The following is an 18,016-nucleotide window of genomic DNA, read 5'->3' as shown; positions in this document are numbered from 1 at the left end:
GGAAAATGGCTGCTCTTCTTGTTTGTGGGTGCTGGTTAATTGCTGATGCAGGTGGGTCTCTCTATGTGTCTGAACTGTATTTTGGACTGGGCCTGATCATTCACAGAGCTATAGAGGGCTGCAGGGATGACGAGTTTTTGAAGGCCAAACCGAAAGTCAGCATCGCCCCGACTCCCTCAACAAAAAGCTCACAGACTTTTTCCATTGGATTTTAGATCACTGCAGGAAAGAAGCTATGTGGGTTCGTTCAGCAGGATAATGTTCACGGATGAACCCACGTGAGGACGTTTACCGTCCCTGATGACCTCTGTAGTCTCATTAGCCATTTGTTAGCGGCGACCGCCTTCTTTAAGACAAGTAAAAGCTTAAAAATTCACAAATGGGGTTTTTACTGACTTATTTTATCCCAGAACAAAACCTGGAAAACTCTTGAGCTTGTCTGTGTAAAATCAGACTTTTAAACAAGGGAACCAGAGCAATGCTAACTCATTTCAGGGTTTTAGGACTCATTCCTGCACCACTCTACTCAGACGGGGTAAAATTCACCTTGCTGGTTTTCCACCAGTTTGTGACAAACCGGGCACAAGATTTTGGATCTGTGAAGACCTTTTAAACTACTGCACGTCTCTGAGCGTCTATTTGATACATGATAAACAAAACAGGGCCTCGAAGAAGTAAGTGTCGGTTTAAAAGAGCTCAAACGATGTGTCATAGAAACCAATACAGCTAAAAAAATAGAAGAATCTAAAACAGGGACACAAAGATCACTACTGAAAGTCAGGCCAACTCTCTGCTTGCATTCTTCCACTGGTTTATGTCAGGACGTCAAGGGTAACTGTTAAGGGACGTGAGATGTGATTCACTCACTCTACTTACACTTTCGCTTTGGAATGGGTTCAAGAAGTTTCCGCCCATTTCGCCGTCGTCTCTCGGCGTTCCTGGAGGGTTGTTCATGCCCCCCATGTTATTCGGGGAGCTCTGCGGGAGGAGAGGGCAAAAAAAAAAAAAAAACAACCTCAACAACACCTGGTGAGACTGGCATTAAAAGGATAAAGATTCTAAATAAATGTTTTATTTACAAGAAAACTCAGAAAACAAGAGGAGTTTATTGAGAATCGGATTTTACTCACCTTTGGCAACCCATCCATATCCCCAGACCCTGAGGACGGGAGAGGAGAGAAGTAGCTCAATTACTTTTTAAGGTGAGCTTAATCCAAAAAAAAAAGCACTGTTCTAATACAAGAGGTCTCTCAGTGATTTTTAAGCCACCTCTCGGACTCTTAAACACTGCAAACTTCTGCACATTCCTGCACAAAACTATGCAGCCTCGTCACTTAAATAATCCTCATATTCTACCGTTTACCATCTTTATTGCTGTGCACCCACATACAAGGCAGAAACCGGATTCTGATTGGCTGTGTTTACACCCACCTAGTGATCCGTTCATGTGGTGTGGCTCCATCGCTCCCATCGCTCCCATCGGCCCGTCAGGCCCAGGTCCCATAGGGAACTGGAAAAATGATACAGAGCGAGCCTTTAACAGGACTGCACAACGTTATTTCTCACGTTTGACCTCCTCGATACAACTGTGGCCTTTTCAGCTCGGGGTGAAGCAGCAGAGGTTATTTAATTCGTTCTTCCTGGTTCATTTCCAGTCGTTTCTTATTGAGCTCAGTGTGGCGGCATTATGTTTCTCTAATGCTGAGTTGTACTGGTGCCCAGTGATGTGGTTATAAACCCTGTTTGAGCTGGATTCATCTTTGTGGGGAAAGGTTGTGTAATTTTAATCATTACAACAACATCCATAATTTAAACCCAGAGTCAATCTGCAGTATCTGAAACAGCTACAAGCCCGGAAAGTTAAACCTTTAAAATAACATCGCGGGGCTTTTAGTGGAATAACGATGTGGACTGAAATCATGTGAGACACTCACGTTGGGTCTGTTGCCTCCCGGTCCGATCGGATTCATCATTGTATAGATGTTTTCACTGGAGTTAGTCGAGTCTGAGGAAGAACATGAGTTACATAATGTTAGAGAGGATCGCTAATAATGAAGATTTGAATAAATAATGACTTAAATACTGAAACATGACAATGAGAAGAGTCAAACTAATAGTGTCTGACTGGCGAGGGGACACATTCATGCTTGTTTAGTGAGGAAAGATGGGAGACACATCTATTTCTGAAGCGAGCGTTAGTGCCGGGGACATAGTTAGGTGACGCACCACCTGGGCTGGGCATGATGGGAGTTCCAGGTGGACCTCCTCCGCCTGGAGGACCCTGGAGAACAATCGACGACAGAGACGTTAACATTCCGCTCATGAAGAAGAACAATGAAAAAGCAGAACGGCTGGTTTTAACTCACCACGTAGTTCCCTGGAGATGAGGAGGAGTAGGCTATCTGCAGGGGGAGAGAGGAAGCAGATTATCAGATGTGAGGGTCAGAGGATGTTGCATGGAGTCTATACAGGGTGGACAAAATAAGAGGAACGCTTTACGATGCAATAAAATCCATAAACAGCTTCTAACTGTTCAGACTGCAGCGAGGGCAAGTACGTTTTCTTGTCATGTGAAAATCCCTTCAGGGAAACTGATCAGGGGTCTCAAGTTTCCCTCCATAAAACTGACACCGCGGCTGATATCTGTGGAACAACACGACGAAGTTCCCAGCGTTTCAACAGAGCTACATCAGCACCTCTGAGCCGCCGAACGAAGCCGAACATCATGACGTGCGTGTTTAGCACAAAGCGTGAACACTGTTTCCTCTTTCCTTGCTCACCGCCTACGTGTTGGTCACATGTGTAAAGTTCAAGGGTTTATGACTCACAGAGTTAGCATTGGGTCCTGGCCAAGGCCCTCTTCCTCCGGGACCCCTGAGGCAAAGAGAGAAAGAAGGAAGAGAAGAATAAAGGGAAGAGAAAAAAAAAAAATGCAGGGACAGGTGAAAATGGTGGGAAGAGAAAGGAAACATAAATAACTCATAGAAGATAAAGCAAAGGCAGAGTTCAACCTGCACAGAGACACTGATGAAGAATCGTTGTACAAGAACATGATCATTTGCTAATCCTTTCTGACATATGAAGCCAGCACAAAGACAACGTATTTAATGTTTTACCTCATCAAATTCATTGTAAATATCTGCTTATTCTGAATTTGATCGCTGTGGAATGCTCCAAAAACACCTGTTTGGAACATTCCACAGGTAAACAGGTTCATTGGTAACAGGTGACAGTGTCATGATTGGGTATGAAAGGAGCATCCTGGAAAGGCTCAGTCGTTCACGAGCGAGGATGGAGAGAGGTTCACCACTTTGTGAACACATGACTGGATAAAGGACATTACTAAATTCTGATGGATGAGATATTTGAACTTACATGTTCATCCCTGGCATGGGGCCGCCCATGGAGTTGGGAGGAGGTCTCATACCTCCATAATTCTGGAAGACAAAGCGTCAAAAACATTAAAAACAAACAGTGCTGTGAGCTGGCTGGTATTCACTAGTACTTCTAAACTCTTTGGTGTACTGTGACTACTTCTTGTCTCACAGGCTGCCCGTACTCTTCTCTCCCCACCGAAACTGCACTACCCACGGGGCACTTTGTGATGCTCACCTGTCTGCTTTTCTCTGTTGGCGGCGACTTTTAAGTTACATTATATGAACCTTACAACAAAGCTGGCTCTGCTCCAGAGGCGCACTAAGAGAAACGAGGCGGACGACGACCCGACGGAGCTTTCATTGCACCACGCGCTAAAGCTGGTGGACACAGTCAATTATGGTTTACTCCAGCAAATGAAATGGCTGTCTCCATGGTTAAATAAATGTGTGTCGTGAACATCAGCAATATTTCCTTTTATCTTTTAGTCATCGTAGAAACTCAGAATGTAATGTTTAATGATTTGCTGAGGCTGGCCAACACACACACACGCACGCACGCACACGCACGAGCCAACATGAGAATAAGTTGAAGTACTGGTGAGGCTACCGAAGAAACAGCTCGATGGAGAGTCATTTATACTTCATAAGAACATATCAAAGTGCTCAGTGTGATTAAAGTTTAGTTACATTAATGAAACATATCGACTACAATCATTACAGCTGCAGACTATAGTGTGTGTGTGTGTGTGTGTGTGTGTGTGTGTGTGTGTTCCTGCGCCATACCTGTGGGCCCATGGCCATTCCTCGAGGAGGGTTCATCCTCATTGGTCCACCCATGTTAGGATGTCCTGTAAGAGCACAGAGTCAGACTCATGTAAATCCACATATGGCTCGTCTCTTAAAGTCAGGAGTTAAGACCTGCCACAGACGACCCTTCATCCTAATCTCATTAGCTGTGGCCCTCTGGGCCCCTGAAGCTGTAATCTGCAGCTAAAATCACCACAGACCCCCTTCCTCAGCCAGACACACACACATATGAGGATTCGGTCCAGTTTTTTGGGCAGATTTTTCTCCCTGAAAATGCTTTGTCATTAATTGATTTGTCAACTGAGAGAAAATTCATCAAAGACTTGGAATAAATAATGATTCATTGTACGTAATGCGTCAAACAAAACTCACAAATTCCTATTTTCTCGCTTCTCCAAAATGAGGATTTGCAGCTTTTCTTCATCTCTCGTCATTATGAGTTGAACCTCTTGTATTTTTTTTGTTCACACAGACTTTGGAAGGCCACCTCTTGTGCTCTGAGAACCTGTGACGGGCCTCTTTGCTTATTCAAGGTTGCGGCAGGATTCAATTAATAATAATTATAATTAATTATTTTTTAATTCCACATAGAAAACAATTTAATTCCTGTTTCACATTCAAACTGGATAAAGCATGAAAAGCATCAAATCATGATAAGACCATGAGTAATTTACCAAGTGCATGGACCAATTGAGGCTTATTTTATTATTTCACATTATTGTCAGTACTTTTCAGGTGTATATAACAATAATTAGTGATAATTACTCTTAAAACAGAACCTGGACTTGGATATGTGTTCTGACATCAGTGCTGCTGACACCCTGCTATTTTCTGACATCTTATAGACTAAAAAAGTAATTGTTTAGTAGAAAAATGACTTAATCAATAAAGAAAATAGTAATTGGTTAAAGCCCCGGAGTCATCATTTATCACAGACACATCATCTGCTTTACAAACTGAACTCTCATCAGGAGGAACCTCAGAATCTAGACGTCGAGAGCTGTCCCCGTCTCACCTTGCGGTCTTGTCGGGTCCAAACTGTTTGGCAGGAGAGGCTGAGATCCAGGGATTCCTCCCGGAGGCTGAGAGGAGAGCAGACAAGGAGACGCATTAAAACTCACGCTCGGCAACACAGAAGCAAAACTAAGACTGTACTGAAGGACTTTCTGAGCTTCTATTGAGGTTTTTCAGTGAAGCTTTGAATGTCATCACCCTAAAAAAGTTTTAAAAAATCCTCAAATAAAATCATCAATTTGAATAAAGCGACTAATCGGATTCAGTGAGTTTGATTTGAAATGTTTCCAAACTGTAGAGCGAGTGCAGGTACGTAATATTCAATTGTTTTCTTTTTGCAATTAGCTTCTTTTGATACTGAGATTTTTCTTACTGTGGTTGTGTTAATGTATTTTATGCAGCTGTTAGATCCCTGCTAGACCGCCCTGTCATCACCAACACGCGCCTCCCTTCATGTGCAGTAAGCAGGAAAGCAAACTGTTTTTTGACCTCGATGAAAATGCTGTTTTTGAAAAGCTAAACGGCGACAAACATGATCTGAAGCATTAATTACCTGAACTTTGGAAATGACTACATTTATTTTTCCCCACTAAATTTTGACTTTTGGACTTTCCAACGCCCTGGAGTTATTGGAAATTGGATCACAGGAGTTGAAAACAATCCCACGCAGCCACCGCTGGAATCTAACGCTACAAACAGCACAATATTAATAATATCAACGTGGACTAATCTTTATCTGCAACTGTGCAGAAATCCCGGCTTTAAACAGAGCAAATACATGCAATAAAGCTTTGACCCATCAGGTGCAGCCCTACAAAGAAAAAGGTGAGTAAGAAATGACAAAAAGCTGCTCAAGTACCTGATTTGGCATTCGGAGTGAGGGGCGCGGTCCACCTGGATACCGTGGTGACATGAAAGGCTGTGAAGTAGAAATGGAGGAAAGAAGGGGGGGAAAAAGAGGGAAACGTGGGGAAAAGAGGGACACGGAAAAAACGACATTTTCCATTATTGATAAATCCAAGAGCACTCAAAGAGGGGAAGCACCGAGGACACACAGATGGACACGGTGTGGTCGGAGGATGGAGGATGACACTGAAAGACTGCGAATTCATCAACACATCCGCCTGGAAACATAAAAAAAACACGCTGCAGCCACAGTCTGCCTTTAATGAATTTTAACAAAACCTGCTTACACGCACACTCGAAGCGTGGATTCAGGTGTGTGTGTGTGCAGGTTAATGTGTGTGTATGTGCATGTAGAGACGGCGCTCACACAGCTTCCCTGCGCACCCCGCCTGCTCTCGCTGTGGTGTAAGCTGATTCGGCCTGTGGTCTGCCTGGCGCTGTTAGAGACACCTCAGGCCAACAACACCGTCCAAAACCTTAGAGGAAGCTTGTCCACACTCTCTCGCACACAAGACGGAAACCAGAAACCACAAGAATGAAGAGCCGGGCTGCCGCAGTTAATGGGCGAAGGCTAGCTTTACCTCCACAGTGTCATCTGTAGCTACTGTTCTGGATAAGTGTTGAAACACACGCTGAGCGAGAATGAAAGTTTTTTAAGCCTCGAAACATTGAGGACGCTCTCATCTAGCTAGCAGCTCCAGTAGCTTAAAACTCTGAACATCCTATATGTGAGCTGAGCGGCTGTACATATGTGTACCCATGTGTTTTGAACGTATATGTGACGTGTCCATGGTGCCTGTCCTCTGTTTAATTTATAAGATGCAAGAACATGTTAGCAGAGTGGAGGGGAGTGTGCGCTCGTGCATGTGTGTGTGTGTTAAGAGTGGAGGAGCAGATAAGTGTGCAACCCCCCACAAGCTGCTCCGGGGGTGGGGCAAGGAGTGAATTATTCATCCCACACGGGGACAGCCGACTCTGGGCCTCGGCGAGGAGCGGGCCCCGCTGCATCTGGATTCTCGGCTTTAATAAAAGGAGTTGCAGGCTGGAGGGGGATGACATCTACGAGGAGTTAGCCAGAGCAAAAGTAGAGCTAACGGGGCTCGAGGGTAGGAGGAGGAGGAGGAGGAGGAGAAGAAAAGTGTGCAAGTGGTGAATGGAAAGAAAAAGAGGGTGTGTGTGTGGGCGAGGGGGGGGTGGGGGAGGGATTTAGAGGGAATGAAAGAGAGAGGGGTGTTTGAGAGAAAGTGTTTGCGTCTTACCTGGCCATGGGGTCCCATCATGGGGTTGCTGGGGTTGTGTGGGGGGGGCTGTGCGTGGGGGGACTGCTGAGAGCCGGGTGGTCCCTTTAAGAAAGAAGAGCGATATCAGAGAGGGGAGGGGCCAAAAAGGGGGAGGGGGGGTTACACCTGGAGGAATTACCCGGATCAAAATCATAAGAAAGGGGAGGACGAGAAAAGGGGGGAGTCAGCCGGGAGTCTTTAGGTTGAGGAGGAAGAAGAGGAGCAGGGGGTGATGGATAAAGCTGGGCAGATTCTTTAAGGTCTGCAGTCAGAGGATGTACTGCTTAAAAAAAAAAACACACAATCAAAAGCCAAAGATTTTCCAGGAAAACAGTTTCAGTTTGCCTCCGAGTCCAAAACAAGCCAACAGAAATCTCTATTAAGCATCATCATTCTGCTGAACGGCCTCAACATGTGTGGCTACGCTGACAGATGATCCTCAGGACCCCTCAGGTCAGAGGACAACCTGTAGATCTCCTCTCTACCACATGGGGGCAGTGTTGCCAAAGGCTCACTGCAACAGGACAGGCAGCAGCAGCAGGACAGGCACCAGTGGCAACTTCAAACCACACAGATGACACAGACAAAAACAAGTTAAAATCAGGAGCGTTTCCTGCTCATTGTAAGACGGCGAATCCCTGAACACAACCAAAGAAGCCCCCCAGCTTCCCCGACACACTGCTGTGTTACTGCTGACAATTCACCCCAAGAAAAGGGGGTTAACGACCCCTAATAAATAACTCATTATGCAACAGAATCTTCCTCCATGTATCCGTCCTCAGGATGGGGGGCACGGGCTGTTGGGTGAGTTTGGGGGTATATTTACCTTCAGTTAGCCAGAACAAGCACGCATCTACATCTGAAGCTGCATAGAAACGAATCAGTTTGTCTCAAAAGGCTTCAATAAATAAGCAAGAAGGGGAACAAACCAATGCGTGAAAGTCCAATCACCCACATCTCTAACAGGCACTGCAGTGTGAGTGCGGCTGGACACTGAATGTTTGGTAACGTGTGTCCACAGCGCACTGAAAACTGCTTATTACCACAAACCGGCTGCAACTAATGATTATTTTCATTACTGATCAATCTGCCGATCATTCTCTTGAATAACCTACTGATGGTTTGGTCCATAAAACCTTAGAAAAGGTAAAAAAACGTCCATCACAACTTCCCAGAGCCCGAGATCAAAACACAAAGATATTCAGCCGACTAAAAGAGCAGCAAAGACTCCAATCTGAGAAGCTGAAACCGTCACATATTTGCCATTTTTGCTTTAAAAGCACGATTTATTGATTATCAAAATAGCGACCGGTGGATAGACTCACTGATTAATCAGCTAATCGTTGCCGCTCTAATCTGGTCTGATTCATAATAAAGATTAACCGATCGCACCGATGCACCAACCGTTCCTCTCCAGCTCAGGGGTTTCACTGCTGCTGGTCGCTGATCTGATATCAGCGCTCTCTTTTCCCCTAAATTTAAAAGCTGAACACCAAACTGAGAGGAACAGAGCCGTTTTAAATACTGTTAACGATTACGGCAAAACCTCATGATGACAGAACAAAGAAACTGTTTTCAGTGTCGATCAATCGTGTCAGAGGAAGGTCAGCATCTGCCCTGATGCTGACTTGGTGAATCAGAGCGTCCCAAATTTGTTTGGGGCCTTGATTAGAGCTGAAACAATTAATTGATTAGCTGATTGACAGAAAACTATTTGCTGGTTCCTGCTGTTATTTGTGACTGCTGTTTTTTAGGGGACAGTAAACTGAATATCTTTGGATTTTTGAGGAGTTCGTCGGAAAAAACGAGACATTTGAAGGCATCACTGTGGGCCCTGATTTATTATTATCTGAAATGTTACAGACAAAAGTCAGGTAGATTTATTGATAATGAAAATAATCATTGTAGTTTCAGGCTTAATCTTCTCCAATTTAAATTTCATTTTAGCCAGTTTTAGACAACTATATTTCAAGTTGTGCTGCTGCTTGTGCTCCAGCGACACTGAAACACGTGGCCTTGTTTCGCCCAACAACATGTTTATGCATCTGAAACCAAAGGTGTTGCTTAGGGACCAGGTCTGAAACTCATTATGATGACAGGACGAGTGCTGGAAAGATTAACTCAAAGCTTCGCCAACTATGAGCACCAACCACAATTTCAGCAAACAACCAAACCTTTCCCGTTACAATGAGGCCCCTTGAACGCATCGTGCACACACAAACACACACACACACACACACACACACGCACACAAACCCTCGCCCAATCTCACTCCCCCACCAATGTTATAAATAGCACTTCCATGCGTCTCTCCTCACCCTCTCTCCCCCCACCCTTCCTCTTGCTTATTCACAGTCGTACTCTCACTAATCCCCCACCCCCCCACCCCCCCACCCTCTCAGCACATTGCCTCGTTCTCAGCAAGCAAACAATGGAGTGGTAGGTAGCCACAGAAACAAACACCGGGCCACAAATCCTGGTGGCACTGATCTTTCACATTTCCCTCTCTTCTTCCTCTCACCCCTCTTCATCTCTCTCCATCCTTCCCTCCCTCCATCCAACGTGTCACTCGCCTTTTCTCTCCCACTCTTCTCCACCACCTTATCGTGCCTCCTGCCAAATGCCAGCGCTGTCCATCACACCGCCGCCTCACGGAGGATGTGTGCGTTTGTTTGTGATCGTGTGCGCGTTTCGCTGTGTTTGTATATGTATCCGTGTGCGTTTGTGTGTCTCGTTCTATTCACTCTTCAGACAGCCGTCTCCCACACTAAAACCTTTCCCTTCACAGAGCCGGGACAGGTCAGAGACAGAGACGGAGATGGAGGAGTGGAGAGAGGATGAATACGGGATGGCTGAATCACAAATCGGTCCAACGGCAGCCCAGCGAGAGCGAGCCGCGGATGAATCAACATCAGAGGCTCCGGTGGGCGGAAATATCAAGAGTGGGATAAACGATGTTGGGGAAAATGTGGGAAGAAAGACAAAATAAGTGGGAGAGCTGAAATTGTGGCGTCACTTGATCAAACCTGATTGAGATTTGAGAGTGAAGGACTTAATTACTGCATCCAGACGGATTCTGGCCTTCTGAGGTCGACAATGATCAAAATTTAATGACACATTAGCATTTACAGTCTTTTTGTTTTCCATAAATAACGTCATACTTTGTGCTAAGGACACGTCTGACTAACTGTAGAAAACACTTTTACAGTTAAACGATTAACTTTTGGTCGCCGTCCTGTGAAAATCAGGCATCTCCAATTTTAGTAAGAACCTCTGAATGTTTACAGATAAACTGAAGGTTTAGAAAATGCACGATCTTAAGCTAAATGAGCCGTTTAAGCTGATGATTGGCTGACAAATGCATGTAAAAACAAAGCTGTGTTTTTAATGAGAAGTTCTGAAAATACATGTTTTTCACAGGACGGTGGCAAAAGGACAAATGTGATGTAAAATTTAACTATAGCCGGTGTCGTAATAACAGCAGTAACAATAAATATGAATCAAAAATCAAAGCTCTTATTAACCTGAATTGAATTTCAAGACAAATATTCAGAAATACGCCGCAAATAAAACTTTTATTAGAGCTTCTGCTCAGCGTGCAAACATTAAGGCCAATACTGATACATCTTTAATAATATCGGTCAATAACACCGGCCTGCTGGTATCAGTCCGGCTCTATTAATTAGTCTAAAATGTTCTGCTTTTCAATTAAAGAGCTGTTTTTTTTACAACACAAAGAGAAATGCTTACTCTTATTTTGGTGTTTTGATGGAGGAGTTAAGTGGTTATCGGTGGGCAGGCGAATTAAATGCGAACTAAATGCCTCGGTCTTCTTTGAAACTCTTGTAAAACATGACTGAATTAAAGAAAGCGGCCGTCTCAGTGCTGGGGATGGGATTTAAAGGATTTGAAAATATTACCTAAAACGTATTTGATTTGTTTTTGAGGAGTCAGAGAGGGATGAACGGTGGAGAGACAGAGGTCAGGGTGTTTCTGTCGGTGATGGAGAGATGGAGGAGTGAACGGGACACTGACGGGGGGGTAAGTCGTACCTGGAAGAAGCCTGGGGGCATGGGACCACCTGGCATGGCGTCGTTCGGGGGCATGTTGCCCATCACCGGGCTGGGCGCTGCCGCCGCGCTCTGAAACACACAAACATGGTGATTAAACGTGCTGTTTTGTGTCTAAGTGTCAGTGTGAGCCTCCGACTGCTCCACAGGAGTATTTATGCACTGATGCACTGCCCACCAAATTACTACAGGGGGCAGTGTCTGCACCTGCAATCACAGCAAACCCCTGCCCCCCCTCTCCAAATCTACAGTTTAATGGTTAATTCAGAAAAGTGTCCTCTATTACAAACTTTAAACTGTTCCCTCGTCTCCGTGGTGGAGAGAGAGAGAGAAGGCGCCTAATCTCTTTCTCTGAACTAAGACAGAAGAGAAAAGTTTCAAGGAGAAATTCCACCAAAATGTTATACTTATGCTCAGAGTCAGGTCTCTGGGAGAGACGCGGATTCACAGCTGTACACAGAGCAGACTGCAGCACTCCTGATCTACACCATCATACACTCACTGCTGAGTGCTCACGACTCAAAGCTTAATACCTATTATGGTTCACCTCATATGAAAACCACAGCTGGCACCGCTGCTTGGACTGTGGACACACGTGGTAACGTACACCTGAATGTTTGGGAGATCCTGACACATCACACACACCGGAGCTGCCACCATTGCAATCAAAACAACAGGCACGCAGAAATCCTAGTTTTCTGAAGTGCATGTGTTCCTCGGAGTGCCAGAGTGACATTCAAATTCACGGTCATTTTGGAGGCTGCAGGTGGCGTCCTATTGTACTGCTGAAGAATAAAAGGTGTCTCGTAGAAACAGGTGACTGCAGTGTTTTATAAAAAGGAAAAAAAAATTCACAAACAGCGCCGTGTCTCATTTTCATACAGATAAAATTTTCACATATCGAAAGCATGCTTACTAACAGCCCGTTTTTTACAGTCTTTTCAAAATTTAACCTGTTTTATTTTCACTTTGGATTATTTAGCTATTAACAAATACTGAGCTCAGTATGAATGTTGTTTTTTCTACTGCATTGACCAGTTTCTAAGGTTCACTTTTTAAAGGTTATCATTGCATTTTGTATATTAAATATTAATAAATACAGAACGCTGTAAATCTTAAAGCGCTTGCCTATCTTCCTCTTCTCAATCACAAATTATATTTCTGTCCAGAAAAAAAATTTCATATCTTAAATTCTTGTACTATAATTTAAAATATAATCAACTGATTTAACACCACTTAAAAATACAGCAACACGTCATCAGCAAATAAGCAGAGTTTGTAGTGTTTTTATGTATGAAGCTGTTTAAAGAAAGCTGGAATGTCAAAGAAAAGTGAAAGTGACTCTGATGCTTCTTCACTTCAGCTGACCGGTTACTGTCTCCATTACAGCGTCATCTAAGAGAAGAAAATAAAATTAAGGAGTGGCAGATGCTTTTTGAAGCAGGGAGCCAATCCCAAGAATCTGTATCTGGACAAACCGTTGCATCTTTTACTTTATTGTATCGACTGGCATAAAGCAGATTGTCACTTTCAGCAGTTAAAAAGACAAACGTTGCTGGTGGTCGTATCCTCTGTTGCTAGTTTTTGTTAATCTGTGAGTAACTTGATGGCCAAAATAAAACCTGGCCATTGACGGGATTAGGTGCTCTGTCTGCAGTCAGTGTCTACACTCAGCCAAAGATTACTGATGAGGTGAATGAAGCAACGCACTGAACAACCGCGAGTGGGCCGAGTTTCCACAAATTTGTCGCAATCTTCAATCCTCTTCTTATTTAATCAACGCTTTTGAATCAGGACAATGTTGAAGCAGCTCTCTGTTATATTTTATCAACATTCAGGTGAATGTTAGCATCAAACTTCACCGGGACATCCCAAGTCTGAAGTCTGAACTGCAATTCTTCAACCCAATGAGAGCAACTGGTTAACTACGACTAACCACAACAGCTAACAGCTAACACCACTGTTTCCAGTCTCCTTTACGTCAGTGAAACAATATGAAAAAATAAAACCAGCATCCAGGCTGGAGGAGAAGGGGGGGGGATGATTCAGCCCGGGAGTTAAATATGATATAACTGTATTCTTGTCAACACACATAGATGGAGACGCGTGTTCAGGGTGCTTACATAAGCACGCCGGAACAAACACACACATGCACGCAAACACATGAACGCGCAAACAGACACACACAGAGTTGCATCACAGGCTCATAAAGTGCAGCCCTTCAGTACAGAGAGGCAGACAGGAGGGAACCGCAGGCTACAGGACCAGAACAGGGAGGGGGTTTAAGACCCAGGGGAGGGAGTCACTCTCACACACACACACACACACACACACACATGCACGCACACACACCTACCGTTCCACCAGCATGCACACCTAACAAACACACTACGTCCATGTGACACATACTGTGTGCTTGGACAACAACGCATACTAGCAATTATACGCATGTACACAAATACACTCGCTGCCCTTCTTCTCCTATCAGAAACCAACACACATAATAACTGGAAAAAAATAAATCACACACACACACACACACACACACACACACACACACACACACACACACACACCTCCCCCCATCTTTATGCTAATTCTGCTAGTGAACATGAGCAGGCCACTGAGTCCCTGGGGAAGAAGCAGGGTCGGCTGCCTCTTTCTCTCCTCCTCCATCCTCCCTCCCTCTCATCCATCTCCCTCACTTCTCCTCTTCTGCACACTTTTCCCTCCATCTTTTCTCCTCTCCGTGACCCCCTTCACTTACTTCCCCAGCATCGGCGCACACACACACACACACACACACACACACAAACACACACAGCTTCCCTGTGCCCCAACCCCTGTACTATTCCTCCCCATCACAACCTCTCCTCCCCTCACCCCCCCTCAGCCCCCCCCCCAGTAGGGTGTCAGCAGCTTGCAGAAGCTGTTGCTATGGAGACAGGTCCTATCTGCACTCTGTCCCCCTGGCATCCCCCGCTCCAGGAGCGCAGAGAGAGAGAGAATAAGAAGATGCATGAGAGTGAGAAGATACAAGAGTGAGGCAGAAGAGGGAAAAAAAAAAAAAGATGAAGGGGAGAAGAAAATGTTTAAAGGAGAGTTGTGTTCGCAATCAATCACCTGGTTGCATTACTGTTATCCACTATTAATGATCTATTATCTGCTTGTGCACGCCACGATCTGCTGATTGGAACTGAATGTAAGGTGAAAGCAGGCAGAGAGAGCGCACAGTTGCCACCAGCAGAGGTAGATTTAGTATGCAGACGGTCTTTATTAAAACCAACTGGCCTGGGGAAACACGGAAGGATCCAACAGTGCTTTTTTAGTTTTTGTGGTGGCGCCCACAGTACCGCCTATATCTACCTTTCCATTTCAACTCCGACGCTCAGAAGTGGCAGACTGTCAGGAAACTCAAGACTGCCTCCTTGAATCAGGATAACTCGACTCACCACGAACGTAAATCTACGGGAATTTGTCTTGTTGACATTGGTGCAGGTAAACAATGACTGCTGATGCAGAGGGAGCTCGCAGGTACGGCAGAGCGCGCCTTCACGCAAAGAAACAAGACGACAATTCAATCCGCAGCAGACATTAGTGCTGCACTAATTAGTTGATATGATGAACATGGCTTTTTGTAGTCGAGCTGAATTATTCATTTTCGGGCTGAATGTATAGAAAAGAGAGTCTGCAAATGAATCAGTGTGTAAAGGAAGCACGACTTAAAAGGGCTTTAATGGCTGACATGCAGCAGGAAGGAGAAGAATAAGTTTCTTTCATTGAAGCTGGCTCAAAGTTCAACAAAACCCACGGGACGCATTTTCAAATGTCTGGGAATATTTACACTGTTTAAACTGTGAACGATATTTTAATGGCCTTCCTCGGCAGAACTACACAAACACGATGTCAAAGCGCGCCGGAGCCACGGCTGCACAAAAATAATATTAGGTAAGTTTTTATGCTACCTGCCTCTCAATATACAGCATCTCGACTGGCAACTTATCACCGTGGCTTCAGTGGTTTTGGATGGAGAACTGCTAACTTCAGCGTTTTTTACAACACGGTATAACATTGTCAGGCTCGTTGAAATTATATATAAGATTGGTTCACGATACCAAGAAACACTATACGAAGCTCAGACAGCTCTGATTTAATTGGCTTTATATCCATTAATTATGATGTTCTTCACACTGACATAAAACATTTGGTGAGACGTAATCTGATCATTAACCCTACAGTTTAATTTCAAATAGTGCTTTACGACTCTTTTAATTCACGAATAAAATGGTTTATCAATCATTAGCGGAATGAAAGAAAATTAATTGGCGACCATTTTGGGAAAAGTTAAGAGAAAAAAAATGGGACAAAATTTGCTAGATTTTAAAAAATGGCTGTTTTCATTTGTCTTATCTGCTTGTAAAACTGAACATCTTTGGGTTTGGGGCAGGCGGTCGAGCAGCATCACCTGAAGACGTCACCCTGAGCTGAGAGCGCAGCTATCTGGTTTGGTCTGTGGGAAGCAGGTTTAGATGTCGCTTCAGGCAAAAAAAAAAAAAAAGCTGCAGACATGCGACATAAAGCAACAACCTTTGACTCCTACAGTAAACACTCACTCAGCTGAGACAGCGTAATAAACTACGTCCACCCCTCTGTGGCACCGCGGCGGCGGCGTCTTTGCGGTAAAACATCCAAACTGTGGCGATCTTATCCACAGTTGATGCTCCCTGTGAGGACACCGTGTTGTGCTTTCTCTTCCTATTTCGTACAATGCTGATGATTAATCTATCAGAACAAAAGACTAATGATCTGATTGGCTGGTACAATACGGTATGTAGATGGCCTATACAGAACAGCATTGATCCCTCCCTCTCCATTTCCTTCTCCCTCTCTCTCACCCATAGGACCTACCGGACAGATCAATAGTGCTCAACACATTATTGACCTCCGCCTGATACCTTTCACAGGGATAAAGACAGAGACATAAACACTGGATGGAGAGGTAGGAAGAGACGGCGAATGTATCTGTGTGTGTGCGTGTGTCTGTATTTATGTGTGTCCCTGCCTGGAGAGGGTACTAATCTACATTCTGGTTCACACTGATATGTACCTCATCACTGTCTCCTTGACCTGCTGTCCTTAGCGCACAGAGAGAGGCAGAGAAAGAGGGAGGAGGAGGAGGAGGAGGAGGAGGAGGAGGAGGAGGAGGCGAAGGAGTGAGGATGGAAGAGAGTGAGAGTGTGGAGACGGGAGGGAGGAGAAAAAAAAAAAAAAAGAAATAGCTGACTGTGGTGATCTAGCTAATTTATCAGCCCAGTCAAAACAGTGTGTTTCGCCGTGGAGCAACAGGATACGGCTGCTACTCTCACCGTCAATGCACACACACGCACAATCTCTGAAAGCCCAGCTGGTCCTCTAAACTGGCACAACACACACACACACACACACACACACACACACACACACACACACACACACACACACACACTTCCCCAAAAGCTGCTGCCAAGGTAGCAGTGCCGAACCAGACAGGCGGTCTCGTGCACACGCAAACACACGTGCGCACACACACACCGGATGACAGCACTAATACATGCTGCAGACACAACATCCACTTAGCCAACACTCCAGAGGGAAGGCAGAGAGGGCGAAAGACAAGAATATGGAGGGGAACGAGAACAACTGTGGACCAGAATATAGTTTCAAGCACAATGAGAGGTTTGCTCCACACTCTGGCATCAACTCTTGGGTGCAGATGCTGAGGTTACATTTCTTATTATTCATACATTAATGTAAGAAAACTTGCACATATGAAACTTTTATCCCGACAGCTTTCAGGTGACCTGGAGTCAATCGGGACCCTAAACCCTAACCCTGTCCACTCACCTCCTGTCTGTGCTCATGTCGGGGGTTAGTCAGCGTAAAAGATGTCCACATGACCTAGTGTGCAGTGGAAGTGGCCAAAAAAACCCCCTCACTGGTGGTCTACTACTCCAACTGGAAGCATGAGCGCCAAAGAAGAGGAAACATCGCACAGATCTGAGTTTATTTTGGTCACAGCCACAGTTTCCTGACACCGTCTTTTAACATGGTAATTAAATCCAAAAAAATGTGCAGCAAAACATAAGAAACCATCATTTTGTCCTGACCTTAATTGATTTGATTTGGACCCAGATATGCAAAAATAAACAAAAAAAAAGAGTGCCATCTGTTTTATAGCGCATGTCGATTGTTTTGGCGACGTTACACATTTACAGGACAGGATGTAATATGCTGCATTTACTGGGTGAAAGAGCACGGCGTCCATCAGGTTCAGCTTTAAAGGACCAGCGCTTTCTACAACTTCTGTTTTACTTTAAACTACCGCTGCAGCATGTTGGGCCTTGACCACACGAATACTGCTTTTTTGTGTGTATCCATGTGTACGTGCAAACCAAAACAATGGCGGACTACTGGTTAGTTTAATTTGATTAGTATTTCCAGGGCATGAGAGGAAAATAAGGTCAGTATGCACCTTCAGAATGTTCTTCTGTGGTATTTGACGTAAGGTTGATGTCGACTTTAA

General features: G+C 44.6%; 1 protein-coding gene across 5 annotated transcripts in view; it reads right to left on the bottom strand.

Annotated features, from left to right (window-relative positions):
• The window catches only part of LOC143331432 (single-stranded DNA-binding protein 3), a 40,014-nt gene that overhangs the window by 4,125 nt on the left and 17,873 nt on the right, over window positions 1–18,016 (bottom strand). For 2 of the 5 annotated variants that reach the window (XM_076748296.1, XM_076748293.1), the window contains exons 5-17: window positions 11,437–11,526; window positions 7,364–7,447; window positions 6,058–6,117; window positions 5,200–5,266; window positions 4,161–4,225; window positions 3,376–3,437; window positions 2,829–2,874; window positions 2,367–2,402; window positions 2,227–2,281; window positions 1,935–2,005; window positions 1,432–1,510; window positions 1,131–1,159; window positions 877–978 (exon numbers count right to left, since the gene is read on the bottom strand). In XM_076748296.1, coding sequence (XP_076604411.1) covers window positions 877–978; window positions 1,131–1,159; window positions 1,432–1,510; window positions 1,935–2,005; window positions 2,227–2,281; window positions 2,367–2,402; window positions 2,829–2,874; window positions 3,376–3,437; window positions 4,161–4,225; window positions 5,200–5,266; window positions 6,058–6,117; window positions 7,364–7,447; window positions 11,437–11,526 — 846 coding nt within the window. The remainder of the gene's footprint in view (window positions 1–876; window positions 979–1,130; window positions 1,160–1,431; window positions 1,511–1,934; window positions 2,006–2,226; window positions 2,282–2,366; window positions 2,403–2,828; window positions 2,875–3,375; window positions 3,438–4,160; window positions 4,226–5,199; window positions 5,267–6,057; window positions 6,118–7,363; window positions 7,448–11,436; window positions 11,527–18,016) is intronic. The other 3 variants (XM_076748297.1, XM_076748295.1, XM_076748294.1) reach the window with 2 other exon arrangements.

Source organism: Chaetodon auriga, chromosome 14 (assembly GCF_051107435.1).
Source record: "Chaetodon auriga isolate fChaAug3 chromosome 14, fChaAug3.hap1, whole genome shotgun sequence".
In the NCBI taxonomy this organism is placed as follows: Eukaryota; Metazoa; Chordata; class Actinopteri; order Chaetodontiformes; family Chaetodontidae; genus Chaetodon; species Chaetodon auriga.
This window is presented reverse-complemented; position numbering and strand designations above follow the sequence as displayed.